The sequence below is a fragment of the Boleophthalmus pectinirostris genome, unplaced genomic scaffold (genome assembly GCF_026225935.1).
Source record: "Boleophthalmus pectinirostris isolate CB_2022bp ecotype Guang Dong unplaced genomic scaffold, ASM2622593v1 HiC_scaffold_23, whole genome shotgun sequence".
Classification (NCBI taxonomy): domain Eukaryota; kingdom Metazoa; phylum Chordata; class Actinopteri; order Gobiiformes; family Gobiidae; genus Boleophthalmus; species Boleophthalmus pectinirostris.
The window spans coordinates 29,838,844-29,855,062 of record NW_026571207.1 but is presented as its reverse complement, the minus strand read 5'-3'; the positions used below and the strand labels follow the sequence as shown (position 1 = coordinate 29,855,062).

The 16,219-nt window shown below is 36.4% G+C and overlaps 1 protein-coding gene across 1 annotated transcript; it reads left to right on the top strand.

Moving 5' to 3' along the window:
* The first annotated feature begins 1,083 nt into the window (after positions 1 to 1,083).
* On the top strand, positions 1,084 to 14,245 carry p2ry10 (P2Y receptor family member 10). Its single transcript, XM_020917715.2, has 4 exons — positions 1,084 to 1,238; positions 2,679 to 2,937; positions 8,066 to 8,246; positions 10,914 to 14,245. The coding sequence occupies exons 2-4, from the start codon at positions 2,750 to 2,752 to the stop codon at positions 11,742 to 11,744; spliced, it is 1,200 nt and encodes a 399-aa protein (XP_020773374.1). The 5' UTR covers positions 1,084 to 1,238; positions 2,679 to 2,749; the 3' UTR covers positions 11,745 to 14,245.
* Positions 14,246 to 16,219: the final 1,974 nt, after the last annotated feature.

The following is a 16,219-nucleotide window of genomic DNA, read 5'->3' as shown; positions in this document are numbered from 1 at the left end:
AAAAAAAAAACATCTTTCATATAACCTTTAAATTACAGTGGTATGTTAAAAATAATAAAAGACTACAATGTAAAATGTAAAATTTGGGTTACTACTTTTTACTTTTACTTTTTTATAATCTGTGTCTAGTGTGCAATCTAATTTGAGTCTAGTTGTATAGAGTGTTACAGTTACTGCACCCACTTCTAACTCACGTGATGAAGCAAATAACTGTGTGGTGACATGTGAGGAAGTTTCAAATTCAGACTCAGACAGGAAATAAAAGAACCATACACTTAAATACTTAAATCAAAAAACGATTATAGAAGCCAGAAATTCATTTAAAACACTCACTTAAAATGAATTGTTATATATAATAAATTAAATAAATCATATTCAATAAAAATACAAATAAACATGTTTTTCTCCCTCCAGAATAGAACAGGACAAAAAAATATCACCTTAACTTAATCTTAAAGTGTCACTGATTTGGAAACAAAGTGAGTCAGCCTCCTTAAAGGTGCATTGTGTAACTTTTCTGGGGGAGGGTACACCTCGTTTTTTTGTCTTTAGGGAGATGTTATTGTTTTGCTTGGCATGTTCCACAGTATGGCATTAAAAGTCTGTTCAGCTTTTGCTTCATTAGAGGTGATTTTAGTGCTCAGAAATGCATTCTTGTCCGCCTCTCCAAACAGTTCTGTACCTTGACCTGCTTGTTTCCATGAAGACAGAAGTTTACTACTACTACTACTAAAAATACTGATACTAATAATACCAACTATACTGTAAACAAGGGCCAAAGCTCATCCAATATTAACAGAAACATTTGAGAGCAACTTCAGTATTTGTTAACCTGCCATAAAATGTGTTCCTTATGTAAATATTCACACAAGTTAATTCTTCATATTTGTTTATTTTTGTTTACATTTTTATCAAACTGTTTTATCTATTTAATGTCTATTTATTTAGTGTTATCTGTTTATTTAAGTCACATCATGGAGGTCATATACAGATTTTTTTTTTTTTTTTTTTTTGTAACTGCAGAAGTTTTGTCAGATGAGGGTGACACGTGCAGTCGAGTGCAGACCAAAACCACTGTGACGCCTGTTTTTGCTTTCTTCCTCTCCACACACGTACAGTGGCATAATTGCATGAAGAAATCTTTGTGTAATGTCAGTTTAGATCATCGGAGTTTGTATCTGTCTGGGATTAAGCTTTTGTTTATGCATCTTCTTGCAGACAGGATGACACTTTTACAGGTAATGTGTGATTTTTATTTTTTTGTTTTTTTTTGGTTTTGCTGTTTCATTATGTTTTGTGGATACTTGCACACACTCATGCACTTGTGCTTTCACAACAGTTACACAATTATTTCGTATCTTGCACTTCACTAAATATGCATGTCAAACTTATAGCAGTAATATAATAGTTTAAAGCTCTAGTCATTAAAAAAGTGCATGAATCCATACAATTGTAAAACTGACAGTTAATCATTTCCATTGATTTTTATTTTTGTATGAACTTTAGAAGGGTTTTATGAAACTTTCTGTCGATGGTCTGCCACCTGCTTGTCTTCGCGGAGATATTATTTTTTCCGCAATGTTCCACATAATGGCATTAAACATTAGCAAGAGATGTTTTTATTGCTTTGAAAAACACGCTTTATTACTTTAGTGTAACAGCAACTTGTCCTGTTGGCATCAGCAGCTTGTCTCCATGGAGAAAGATAAGTTTAATGCTATACCGCAGAACAACCCGTGTAAAGTTATTACATCTCAGTGGAGACAAGCAGGTGGCAAACCCTCCACCCAGAAGATTACATTGTGAATTTATACAAATTAGTTTTGAACACACACCCACTGTAACTTGCTTCATCTATTCGTTTTTATAAGTGTATTCAATGTGAAACTACTTTTATGACTATGTGTGTATAAACCAGCCTCACTCTCCGCTGAGTTAAACTGAGACATGCACCTCTGAACTTCCTCTAATCAAACAACAACTGGCCAGTCTGTTTGATCTGGTTCATGCTGGGCCACTCTCTGCACTGAAGGGTCAGACATGTTCAAATCAGACAGTTATAGACTAGTCTCTGTTCCTCCATTCAGCCGGGCAGAGGAAGGGTGGAGTGTATTTTCACAAGCGGAAGATCACAGATAATACAGTTTCCATGGTAATGTCACAACCAAGGTTCAGGTCAAATCTGCAGTGCTGATCCTGCTTAGTGTAGAAATGCATGTTTTTAACGTATTTTTGAGCAAACCTGTAATGGAATAAATTATGTGTCTTTTTAATGCCACGTTAGAATGTTTGTTTCATTCACACATGTCTGAGAAACCCTTTATTATTATTCTATCTATATCCCCAGAGCTCAAAATGTTCAATCAATCAGTCAGACTTTATTTATAGAGTGCTTTTCATACAAAAATGCAATACAAAGCACTTATGTTCTGTTCCACCTTGTGATGTCAAGAAGCTGTAGTTTGCAATATAACAGCTATCTTTTACCTTTTGTTCAGAGGTTGGCAATTCTAGAAAATCTTCCAAACGATTCTGGGGAAGGTGTATGGAATTGAACACACAGTAGAGCATTTCCTGTACTGTATCCAAATCATCCAATTTGTCTTATGGATCAGTAAAGTTTGTTGAAGTCTAAATGACATACTGTATTTTCTCACCAAACTTTAATGTCTGTGCAGGTCTCTATGGGAACAACATGCAGCTTGTACAGAACATTTTGAGATTTTAATGATGAATACCTAGCGTAAAGATGGTCCAGAACATTTCCAGGTCATGGGGTGTCACCGGGGAGAACGCATCCAACCATTGCCCTCACAACAACCTGAGCAAGTGGGAGGAGCAGATAGATCAGATGTACACGTACTTCTACCTGCTGCTGTTTGTCCCCGGACTGGTCCTCAACACCACCGCCCTCTGGGTCCTCTGCAGATACATCAGGTAATTATATATGAAGTACACCAGTTCTGTTTGGGCACATCCTTGGTCCTACTGGATATAAATAAACACTTCCATCCGGTCTAAGAGTGGACATATCCAGCTCTTATGCATTTGAAACTGAAGTGTAAAAGTAGCAAAAATAAAAATAAAACAAACAAGAAAGTAAGTAAGAAAGTTTTTATTAGTGGATTTAGTAAGTAAGTAAGTAAGTAAGTAAGGAAGTAAGGAAGGAAGGAAGGAAGGAAGGCTTTATTTACCTTTCACACATAAAGAATCAAAAAGTGCTTTACAGAGAGCAATAAACAACATGTACAAAAACAGGAATACAGACACAGTCAACTAAAAGCTTGTATAAATAGCAGTGTCTTGAGCTGCTTTTTAAAAGAGTCAACCCTCACGGAGGGTTAGGCATAGGGCAATCCATAATTTGAGGGCCACATCCTGAAAGGACTGGTTGAGTGTGGATGCATTAAAACAGGTAAAAAGAGAATTACAAAAATCTAAAGAGATGAAATAAAAGCGTGAACATTCATCTCAAGATCAGCATTTGATAAAACTGGTCTCAGTTTAGTGATGTTCCGTAATGATTCAAAATTACCTTCAAAACCTTCAACATACTGTGAGTGTGCTCGCCATTCAGCAGATCTCACCTATAACTGGCTATATGGTGTCAGCTGCTTGTCTCTATGATGATAAATAATAAGTTCAAAGCCATACTAACTGTCCTCTCTGACCTCCAAGAGTCACTAGAGGTCATTTTCGTATGTTTAATCATATCCATATTTAACCTCATAAAAACTGAACAGAAACAAGTCAAACCTCCTCTTTTATTTTCAGTGTCACGATTTGGAAATCATAAATACAAACTTCATAAACTTCATCTTCATCTATGAGTTAATGAGGACCAAATATTGATACTTTGCAGCTAACTGTAGGCACTGCTCTGTTTGAAGCTCTGTTAGAGTTTTTTGTTAGAATGTTTTAAACACAATCTGACCATAAAAAAAAAAAAAAGCTGGAGCTACAACAGGTGAGCTGATTTGTGCTGCTAAACAAGTCTCTCTCAAAATAACTTTACAGTTAAAGTTCAGTTGGTCACTTCCACCATTTTGTTGAAAATCAAACTCCAAAACGTGACCATGAACACTCGTATTGATCATAGGCTCCTGAAAATGTGCTGTTTAAATTCATTTTCTATTTTTTTCTTGAGTTTTCAAATTATCTTCACATTTTTTTGGGTGGTGTAGCTTTTGCGTGCATTGTGTAACTATGGTTACTCTGCTTTCGATTATCTTCTGACTCCCACTTGGACCTCGGATTTGACGTCATGTCCGTTCCGTGTGTTGGAGTAACGTGTAGCCTCGCCACAACACAGACTACCAGACCCAGAGGCAGTGTAAGGTATTGCAGTAATACGAGTGACTGAAATAGTCATTTAAACCATCAAAGTCCAAACACAATAGAAACAGTTCATATTTACATGTCACAGTGGGCGACGCCAGCTTGGCTTCTGACTCGGAATCCTTGCAGGCGTGATGCGTGTGTCTCTAGGCAACTTCCTCGGAAAACCGACTCAGAAGGATAATCGCATGCAAGCAGTGTTGGGGAGTAACAGATTACATGTACCGGAGTTATGTAATCAGAGTACCAATTATGAGTAACTGTATTCAGTTACAGTTACTGTTTCAGTGAGTGGTAATTGGATTACAGTTACTTTGTTGAAATAAATGGATTACACGGGGGTATTTTCCTGTTTTCACATTTTGGGCTATATCCTCCTCTTTTTTTTTTTTTTTTTCAGTAATTCCATTCATTGCCAGAAACTAAACCAGGTCTAAACTAGATCTAAACTAGATCTAAACCAGGATTAAAACCAGGTCTAAACTAGATCTAAACCAGGTCTTAAACTAGGTCTAAAACAGGTATAAAACAGGTCTAAAACCAGGTCTAAAACAGGTCTAAACCAGGACTAAACCAGGTCTAAAATAGGTCTAAAACAGGTCTAAAACCGAATCTAAACCAGGACTAAACCGAATCTAAACCAGGACTAAACCAGATCTAAACCAGGTCTAAACCAGGTCTAAACCAGGACTAAAACAGGATTTAACAGGAGTAAATCATGCTGCACGGACTGTGTCTCCTCCGCTTCTATCAATAATATTTTTAATACGGTTAAGTAAAGTCTGGGCTTTTCATTTTCTTTTAGCAGAACAAAACATCTTTTGTGAAGATTTCCTCGTCTTTGCTTCTCTACAGAAAATCAAGTAATCCCAAGTATTCAGATTACGTTACTCACCTAAAGTATTTTAATGGATTATGTTACAAACTATATTTTGGGGTATGTAATCTGTAATCTGTAGGGGAATACATTTTAAAAGTCACCTTCCCAACACTGCATGCAAAGTTACTTCTGCTGTACAGATGTATGTAGAACACCCCCGGCGTGATGTCACTGCAAAGTATCAATAAGGATTTTGCACCAATAATAACATTTTATTCACAAAAATATTCCTGAGGCAGAACTATGGACAGCACAAGAGACAAAATGTGTTTCTTTGCTTCTGTTGGCCTGTTTTTGTCCATGGAGCTTTTGTTTTTTTCCTGACCATAATTATTTCCGCAGCTCACGGACTCACACGGAAATATCTTATTCAAGGAGAGGAAGGTTCAGGTCAACTGTGTCTGATCCCAAAGTCTGTATCAGTGATTAATGTGTATGTAGTCTACAGTGGTCCTACTGTTTAGCTTGAACTTTTAACTAACTAACTTTTATATTTGTTAATAAAGATGCATTGTGTAGTTATTTAGGTTGAGGGTCTGTAATCTGCTTGTTTCTGTGGTCTTTGCTCTGCCCTGAATGCTCCACAGTGTGACATTAAACAGCTCTACTTTACATTTATTCAACTACATGTGGTTTTACAGCTCAAAAATACCAAGAAAAACAAGCCTTCTGACTGTGAGCCTCTCCACAGATCTGACCTTTTAACTTGGTGTGATTTAGTTTCCATGAAAATAAAAAAGTTTGTGAAACATTTCAGACAAAGCAATAGCATTTGACAGACCCTCCACCAGAAAAGTTACACAATGCACCTTTAAACTGTAGAAGCTTTTTCACATTTTAGACGTGTTTTGAGGTTTTAGATGATGCACCATTCCCACTCATATAGTTTTGCCACGCACTAATAAAATCCCAAAGGTGGTGATGTGAAATGCATAATCTCACACGTTTAGGGTGATTCACACTTGCATAATCACCACATCAAAACTGACACAAAACCAGGACGAAATCTTAAACCAAACCTAAAATTTGCATCAGATATAATTGACAGTCCCTGGGGATGTGATGCGTTTAACTGTAAGCAGCTGAGGATTTGTGCTGTTGAACAAATCTCTCACACATAAAATGACACATCACAAGTTTTAGCCAACAGTTTTTCAGGCACTCTCATCGTTTTGTTGAAAATCTAACTCCTAAACAGGACCATGAACGTCACATTGACCAGACTGGGACCAGACCAGGAATGAGACCAGGGCTGAGACCAGGACTGAGACCAGGACTGAGACCAGGGCTGAGACCAGGGCTGAGACCAGGGCTGAGACCGGTTTAGTTCTGGTTTAGTCCGGTTTTAGACCTGATTTAGTCCTGGTTCAGTTCTGGTTTAGGTCTGGTTTAGTCCGGTTTTAGACCTGATTTAGTCCTGGTTCAGTTCTGGTTTAGTCCTGGTTTAGACCTGATTTAGTCCTGGTTCAGTTCTGGTTTAGACCTGGTTTAGTTGTGGTTTAGTCGTGGTTTAGTCCTGTTTTATACCTGATTTAGTTCTGGTTTAGACCTGATTTAATTCTGGTTTAGTCCTGATTTAGACCTGGTTTAGTGCTGGTTTAGTCCTGGTTTAGTCCTGGTTCAGTTCTGGTTTAAACCTGGTTTAGACCTGGTTCAGTTCTGGTTTTGACCTGATTTAGTCCTGGTTCAGTAATGGTTTAGACCTGATTTAGTCCTGGTTTAGTCCTGGTTTAGACCTGATTTAGTTCTGGTTTAGATTTGGTTTAGACCTGATTTAGTTCTGGTTTAGTCCTGATTTATACCTGGTTTGGTCCTGGTTTAGTCCTGGTTTAGTCCTGTTTTAGTCCTGATTTAGACCTGATTTAGTCCTGGTTCAGTCCCGGTTTAGACCTGATTTAGTTCTGGTTTAGATTTGGTTTAGACCTGGTTTGGTCCTGGTTTAGTCCTGGTTTAGTCCTGGTTTAGTCCTGTTTTAGTCCTGGTTCAGTTCTGGTTTAGACCTGGTTTAGTCCTGTTTAAGTCCTGGTTCAATTCTGGTTTAGACCTGGTTTAGTCCTGGTTCAGTCCTAGGATCAGTCCATATGTGAGGCTAAAGTCCGGCATCTTAGTTTTAGTCACGGAAACAGGAAACAGTTTTTTTTCCATTATTCATTTAAACACAAATTTAAACATTAAACACATTTAAATGAAAAGTGAGTTGGAGTTTTATTTTGAAAAAGGAATGAACGAATGATACACGGATTCCCCTTCGACATGATCCTGGTGTTTTTATTAGCTATTTTATCCGTGAATAAATTCCTGTTCCTAATAATGAACGCTGCTCAAAATTAGAGTGACCAGATTTTCAAATAAAAAACTGGAACAGCCTCGGTTATAGTCACATTTTCTTTGTGTTTTGATCATTTTTAAGCATTTTTTTATGTATTTGACCTAAACAAATGACAATGTATGCCTCTTTTTACTGTTGGCAGGGATCAAATTGGTCAAAAATAGGGACACCAGGGACATTTTTTGTATAAAACTGGGACAAATCACTGGTTTTGGATAAATCCTCTGGGACTGGGGACACAGATCTCAAAACTGGGACTGTCCAGGGTAAATAGAGACATTTGGGCATTCAGTTTATGGTTTGAGAGCAAGACCACACCTCATGAGGGCTACTTCCTGCCCCTACCACATTTGAATATTACTTGTATGATAATTATTTGTGTTTTCATTTGCTTGTATTATGCTTTCAATGTTTTTCTTATTCTGTAAAGCACTTTGAATTTGTGTATGAATTGCCTTGACTGTTGCTTAAGTAATATATAAGTCATATTTACATTACTTGTGGTCTATATCTTGCAGTAAGAAGACCAAAGCGGTGATCTTCATGATAAACCTGGCATTTGCTGATCTGGCACACATCCTGTCTCTGCCTTTGAGAATCTACTACTACTTCAACCACCACTGGCCTTTTGGGCGCAGAGTCTGCCTGCTCTGCTTTTACCTCAAGTACCTCAACATGTACGCAGCCATCATGTTTCTGGTAAGAGCGGAAATATTCACCAGCTCTCAAACATTCGAAGTGTAATACAAAAGCAAGCACAGTCATAAAATACATAAAATATATATGAACAAAAAAAAAAAGGCAAAAAGTTGTGTGGGTGTTACGGTGGTTTGCACTCTTCAACTGCATGACTAGAAGAAGGTACACAGCTCAATTCACTGAAGAAAAAAAAAACTGTAGATTTTCATTTGCATGCTGAAAAAATGCTACGTGTCCACAGTCACAGAACACAGCAGTGGGCAGAGATAATGCAAGATTACTCAAACAGGATCAGTCACACATGCATGCATGAATAGAAATACCACTTTGAGAAAGCTACAAATGCCAAAAGTAATATCTGGGCAAGTTAAAATGACTTAAATTAAGATAATTTGACTTTATTTGAGTAGATTCAACTTGACAAGTCAGATTGTCTACCAATAGAATCAGTTTCTTTTTCTTAATTCAAGCAACATTCAATTTATTTTCTTATTTTCTGTGCAAATAGTTGTTGCTTTTCTTATTTTAAGTATAGTGTAGTACTTTCATTAAGTACAAAAAATCTTGTTCCATTGGTAGATCTGGTCAAGTGAAATTTACTCAAATCATGATAAAAACATCTTAAACTAGATTTGAATAGATTTTAGTTTCATTTTTTTCAGTGGTAAAAAAAACATCACTGGACTTGGTTAAAACTAATAAAAGTTGATTTTACAAAAGTCTCCCTTAATGGCTTAATGAACAGTTCATACTTTGTAGCTCATGTCATCAACATTCCGTCGGGGTGTGAAACTGGCTGAAAGCACTACTCAACAGAAGCTCTTTACTCAAAATAGACTTTTTAATTTTAATGCAATAATTTTTTAAATTATGATTATGGTTTTTGCACTTAAACAATCTTTCCTCCATCAAATTAAAGCCACAACTAAGGCAGCATTAGTATAGATCAGAGCTGGGACCAAGTCGTTGTTTTGCAAGTCTCAAGTCTTTGATCTAAAGTCCAAGTCAAGTTCCAAGTCAAATACAGGCAAGTCCAAGTCGAGTCTCGAGTCACTGGTCCGTAAGTCCAAGCCAAGTCCAAGTCGTCTGCTTTGAGCTTCAAGTCTTTTCAAGTCTTTAAAACAAAGTAATAAATTAGATTTTTGCAATTTATATGAATTATAAACTAAATTGTTCTTAAAAATCATAGTATATTTATATATGAGTATTTATAGAGTACATAAGAGTTGTAGAAATGTTAATTATTATTATTATTTTTGGTGTGAATCATTACGGTCAGAATAGAAAGACTTCAGGTTTAAAAGTTCTTCTGAAGTCTTCTCAAGTCACAGGCCTCAAGGCCAAGTCAAGTCCCAAGTCACTGACCTTCAATTCCAAGTCGAGTCCCAAGTCTTAGTCCATTTTATCAAGTCAAGTCTCAAGTCCTAAAAATAGTGACTCAAGTTTGACTCGAGTCCAAGTCACGACTTGCAAGTCCCCACCTCTGGTATAGATCACAGGCTCCTGCAAATTGTCTGACTAACTGAATACATGTACTGAGAATATGTATTCTGAATACTTGTTTTGAGTAACTGTATTATGGTACAGTGACTTTTTCATTTGGTGGTATTCAGACTAAAGTTACTTTTCTAAAATGAAAGGAATACATGGCAGTTTGCTTTGATCATGTAATTTAGGCATCAAACTGTCAACCGTCTTTTAGTGAGAAAAATAAACAACACTGCTCCTGTGGTGTGGCATGTGTGATTTTAACTTCTGCACTCAGTGATGGGAAATAAAAACAGGAAACAAACATAAAGCTGTTATTAATACTATGTTATGTTTTCACACGATAATTGAAATGCAACTTGACATAAACATATCCAGAATACAGTACTCTGATTGGACCACATATATGAATACATTACAAAATATATGTTAATGCATCACAATTCAGTATTCTGTAACTAAATATATTTTCATAATATTTTTCATATCACTGCACTGCAAAAACTAAAATCTAACCAAGTTAAAATTACTTGAATTAAGAAAGTTTTATCATGATTTGAGTAAATTTCACTTATACCAGTCAGATCATCTATAAATGGAACAAGACTTTCTATACTTAAAATATGAAAGTACATCTGGCTACACTTAAAAACAACAACTCTTCGCACTCAAAATAAGAAAATAGATTAAATATTGCACACACTTACTCCATTGGTAGATCATTTTACTTGTCAAGTTGAATCTACACAAATAAAGTCAAATTATTTTAATTTAAGTCATTTTAATGTACTCAGATATTACTTTGTGCAGTGTGAACACCCCCAGCATGATGTTACTGCAAAATATCAATACCTTCTTCAATATACAATATGTTTGTTCTACTTAGATTTAGACTTCGACAAGCTTTATTGATGCACAATGGAAATTATTTGGACACAGTAGCTCACACACCACAATACCTTATAATAACAAAGAGCAAAAAATAAAAATGGTAATAATAAATTCTAAATTAGTAGCAAACACGATAGTCATAGACAGATGTCAAATAAGGCATAATTATTTAAATGCATATGTAATAAAAATATCTCAGCAGGAAACAGTGCAAAGACGATGAAGCCCACATACAGTATTACACCCCAGTCATTTCAGTACTTATAATTGTTTCACTCTCTCCTACAGGTTTGCATCAGTGTCCAGAGATGTGTATTTTTGCTTAAACCTTTCTCGGCGCGGCGGTGGAGAAGGCGTTTTGATGTTCTGATCAGTTTCATCGTGTGGGTGGTGGCAGGCCTGGGCTGTTCTCCTTTCATTTTGATGCGCTCGTCTTCGAACCAACAACCCAAGATTTCCACTTTAAACCAGTTTCAGGGCTTGAACCAGTCTGTGCCAAACATTGAAAACCAAACGACAGGATGCTTCAAAGATTTACCCATGAGGCACGTCCCACTGTCTACGGCTATAATAATAATAACTCTGGGTGAACTTTTTGGATTTCTTTTACCTTTTATCTGCATATCCTACAGCTCGCTTCGGATTGCGCACTCCCTCACGCAAAAACAAAAAATTCAAGAACAAAATAACACAACGAGAAACAGATTGTACTCTTTCACTTCAAATGCTGACGTTGACTTCCAGGAAAAACAAACTAAAGATGAGAAACGGCGAGCTTTGAGAATGGTGCTCAGCTGTACCGGTCTTTTCCTATTTTGTTTTGGCCCGTATCACGTCAACTTCTTGCTGTACTTATTGATGTCACAGAATATTTTGACAAATTGCAGAGTCATATTAGCTGTAAGGCAGTTTCACCCCATTTCTTTGTGCATAGCGAATTTAAGTTGCTGTTTGAATCCAATCTTGTATTACTTCCTAACAGCTGAATTTCGGATGCACTTCACGCAGCGGACCGCCTCCTTTTCGGAAACGTTCCTCTCCTCGCCTCTTAGCTCTCCAAAATATAGTTCAAGCAGGTATAAGCCAAAACGTATGGATAGTACTTTGTCCAATTTTTGATACCTCAGGGACTTCATTTCTATTCTAAAAAACAAATGTTGTGAAATGGCACATATTAAAAGTCCTATATCAAGAAAAATGGACTTTTGTGAGCTTTACGCCATGTTAAAATGTTGTTGTCTTCATAAAAAAAACATACCTGGAGTTGTGTTTTGTTTCATTCACGCATGTTTAACACACATATCCTAAATCCTGCATATTTAAGCTGATGTGATGTCATGGTAATACAGGAAGTGCTCCACTGTGTCCTTCACTAGAATCATAATAATAATAAAGGGTTACTCAAACATGTCATGTATGAATGAAACAAAACACAACTCCAGGTATCCTTTTTTTTTTTTTTTTTTTAAATCCCTCAGTCGTCCAGGTAGAATCCATGGCGAGGAGAAAATTCAGTTTGTTGACTGGACAAAAGTTAGTTTGCTTGAAGATGTTTAAAAGCCACAGGCCACTCATTTGAGGACAGCGACGTACATATTTTAGCCAGAGAAAAGAATTGGTTTGAGAGGGGAGTGAAAGAGGCCATTTTTGTTAAGAAAGAGAATCCTTCTCTAAACAGAAATGGAGGACTTAGACACCATCTATCTCCTATTTACAACTCCATCCTCAACCCTAAATCAAAACTAACAAAAGAACAACAGGTGTAGTCAGGTCAGGTCCAGAGGTGAGGGAGCACCGTTATGACCATGAATGCTAATTAGACCCCACACCCTGCACAGGTCAATAGGCCGAACTAACAAACAGAAACTGTAAACAAGTAAGTGTGTTAGTTTCAGTTAGTTAGCTCCTCCCTGCAGATATAAGGAAGTGTCCACCAGCGTCTGACCAGAACTGAAGAAGCAGCTTGGATAAGCTCCGAAATGTCTTCAAACAAATTAACTTTTGTCCAGTCAACAAACTGAATTTTCTCTTCGCCACAACTCCAGGTATGTTTTTGATGAGGTAATAGCATTACGGTAACACAACTAAAAGCCCCAAAAAGAATATTTCTGAGTAATATAGGACCTTTAGGATAATATAGTTTATGGGTCAAAGTTCAGTATAACTATGGAAAGCTAGAAGACGTGTAAACTGAAGTCTGCAATGTCGTAACACTTCCCACATTTGAGCCTGAACTGCAAAGAGATCAGTGACCTCAGTGTCCAAGCCCCCATAACCCAAGAGCTTCCTGTTGAAAATAAAACACCTCATCCATCAAAAACTCCCAATTAAAGACCCTTTCTTACTGAGCCCCACATTGTTTTAGCATTACCAACTCATCACAAACACATCTATTCTGGGAAGACAATATTTGAGTTGATATTATCTTGAAATAACACACATGGGATTGGGAGTGGAAAATGAAAAAAAGACTTGATCATGTTCTGGGAATTTGCGCTTTTGTTCAGACAGAGATCATCATTTATCTTATAACTTTTTCAGATTTTTACCCCTCGGAGACAAATACATTTATCTGAATTCAGCAAGACCAAAATGTTTCATGCCTGTACCTAATTTCAATACCATATTTTCCGCATTATTCGGTGCGCTGGATTATAAGGCGCACTGTTATAGAATGGTCTATTTTCAAACTTTTTTTCACAAATAAACAGCCCCGGACTTTAAACGAAACACAACAGTTCGATGGGTCAGTGGGTCTTTGTTTGGCGCGTTCACGGTGACTCTGGGCTTTGTTCAGTTGTGGCGTGTAGGGAGGGTGCTGTCTGGGACCGCTGGATTGTCGGCGTGTTCGCAGTGACTCAGTTGTTCAGTTGTGTCTAGAAGTGGCACATTGCACTCCCTTTTTCGGTTTATTCCTCCGTTCCGTTCCTCGTCTGAGTGGAGTGATGAGTGTGTCTGTGGGTGTTTTTCGCTGTGCGGTCGCTGTCTGCTCCATGCGTGTTTGCGTGCACTGCGGGTGGTGCGGCTTTGTAGTTTACTGAAGTCGTGCTGGGACACCCGAGTGGATTCATGTATAGGGCGCTCTGATTGTGGGGTGCGGTCGTTTTTTGATGGGGTTGGAAGCTTAAGAGTGCGCCCTATAGTGCGAAAAATACGCTACTAAAGAAATGGTCTCTCTAAATTCATATATTGTGTCATAGTTTCTGTGTAATTTAGCAAATAATTTAGTTTTAAAATGGCTCTACTTAAAATATACAGGCCTATGTTCATATTATAAAATTTATTGGGAAAAAAGTGACACATTTTATCTATTTAAGCTCATCCTTCTGTTATGTGGTGAAGGAATCTCTGCCCGTCAGTATGCAAAGAGGTACTGAAAGTTTAGATGTGCATGAGATAAAATATAAAATGTCCAAAATCCCAAACTATGCCATAAGTTCATTTTACCCGGCATTAAGAAAAAGTGACTAAATACTAATCTTGTAATAAAATAAACTTACCTTTTTAAGCTATCTTTGTACCAGTGCCACTTCTTCTTTTTGTACTTCAAAGTATTTAGTATTGCATTGTAAATATATGTAAATATATGCAAATAAAGTTATGTTGTGGTTGTTACTGTTTTTGGCTGCAAACAGGTGACTTCTCTTGAGCCTACACTTCCTCCCACAACACACCACTTTTAACTGCCATGGCCTCAATTCAACTGTATACACACAACAGTAAGATCAACTGAAGCAGAGGAAGGAAACCCCCTTTTGTGCTGAATCTGCATGCATGAAGATGGTACAAAAACTAGCAACAACCTGTGCAGAATAGGCCTTGTGATTTGGAGGATATGAATCAGAATTCTGTGGTGGTTTATGATGAATATTTCTGGGCTTATCCCCCTGAAACCAAAACCAGTGAAAAGTCTTCTCTGTCAGTATAAATAAACAACGGTGACATTTTTTTTTTTTTTAACCAATTGCTATTACTCAACCTTAAATATTGAAACAGTTGAAACTTTAAGCCTTATGAAATATGGAAAAAAATTGTGGAGCTGATCCCAAACAAATAATGATAAGTTTCAACATTTGTAAATCGTAAGTTTTCATATTTATATTTATATTTATATTTATATTTATATTTATATTTATATTTATATTTATATTTATATTTATATTTATATTTATTTCAAAACAGTGAAGCCTGGAGTTTCTATCAAATGCCTGTGATTATAAAGATGTTTTTAGCAATGATTTAAAAGCATTAGTGTTTCTATATTGTGACTACTACTATTACTAAAAGTACTACAACTATTACTACAAGTACTACTACTACTACTACTACTACTACTACTACTACCATACTATGACTGCTTCAACTATGACTGCTACTACGTCTCTGCCTCTGACTACAACTACTACAACGACTACTACTACGAATACCAATAATACTAATGGACCTTAAGAAAAAAACTATTAATTAAACTACAGTTATTTTTGTAAATTCCACAGTGTATAGTCAAAACAGCAGACGCCTCAGGCTTTGACAAAACTGTTGATTTAACCAAAAGAAAGTCTGAAAATCAAACTATGAAATGATGGTCAATAGAAACATCTGTCCAGGACAGTCGCAGGCAGCTGCTTCCATGTTTCCCAACAACAACAATGTGTTTTTATTGTTTTTATTCAACAAAGAGCAACAAAGCTGTACACTACTGGTGGAATGTAACAAAGTAATAGTAATCTGTATTTTAGAGGAGATTTTATAGTGAATACTTTCTACTTTTACTTCACTACATTTGAGAACAAGTATCTAAACTTTCTACTCCACTCTCATTTTTGAGCAGGACTGAAAACTGAAAGTATTTTTTGATTCTTGCGTGAGACCTGCTGAAAAGCCTTTAACATGTTACATGTAGTTTAAGCAAACAAAAATATACAAGTAAAACGGCTAGAAAAAAAGTGCTGATTCAGTTGTTTCTGTTGGATAAAATTCAGCACAGATACTAGTATATTATAATATACTATATGTATTATATACTATATTTATTATAATATGAAAATCACTACATTTGAAGCTTTATTAGATCTCAAAATATGCACTTTTTTATTTTCACTCTTTAAGTACATTTTTAAACAGGTACTTTTATTGAAGTAGATTTTTCATATGATACTTTTACTTTTGCTACAGTATCTGTACTTTTACTTAAGTAATGAAATTGAGTATTTCTTCCAACACTGATTACATTTTTATCACACACACTTTCTTTGCATTGTGAATAAAGTTATTTTACTAAATAAAAGTCAGGCATAAGAACTGTAACAGTGTGGGCAAGTAGGTGGAGCTGTAGTCACCAAGAACAGCTCATAGTTTGCGAGTGTGTACGGAGCAGTGAGCCTGAATTCAAGAGTGCTTACTCACTGAGGACCCCAACTGTCTTAACAAAAACATACATTAAGCCAATACAAGTCAACACATTGTCAGCACTTCTGAGGAAAACGTGAAGGGAAGTTCTTTCCTGGAATACTGTAAGACTTTTACATTTTTTGTTCATGCAAAACTAACACAATAGTTCCAGAAAAATGATTCACCACTAATAGAGCAAGGAG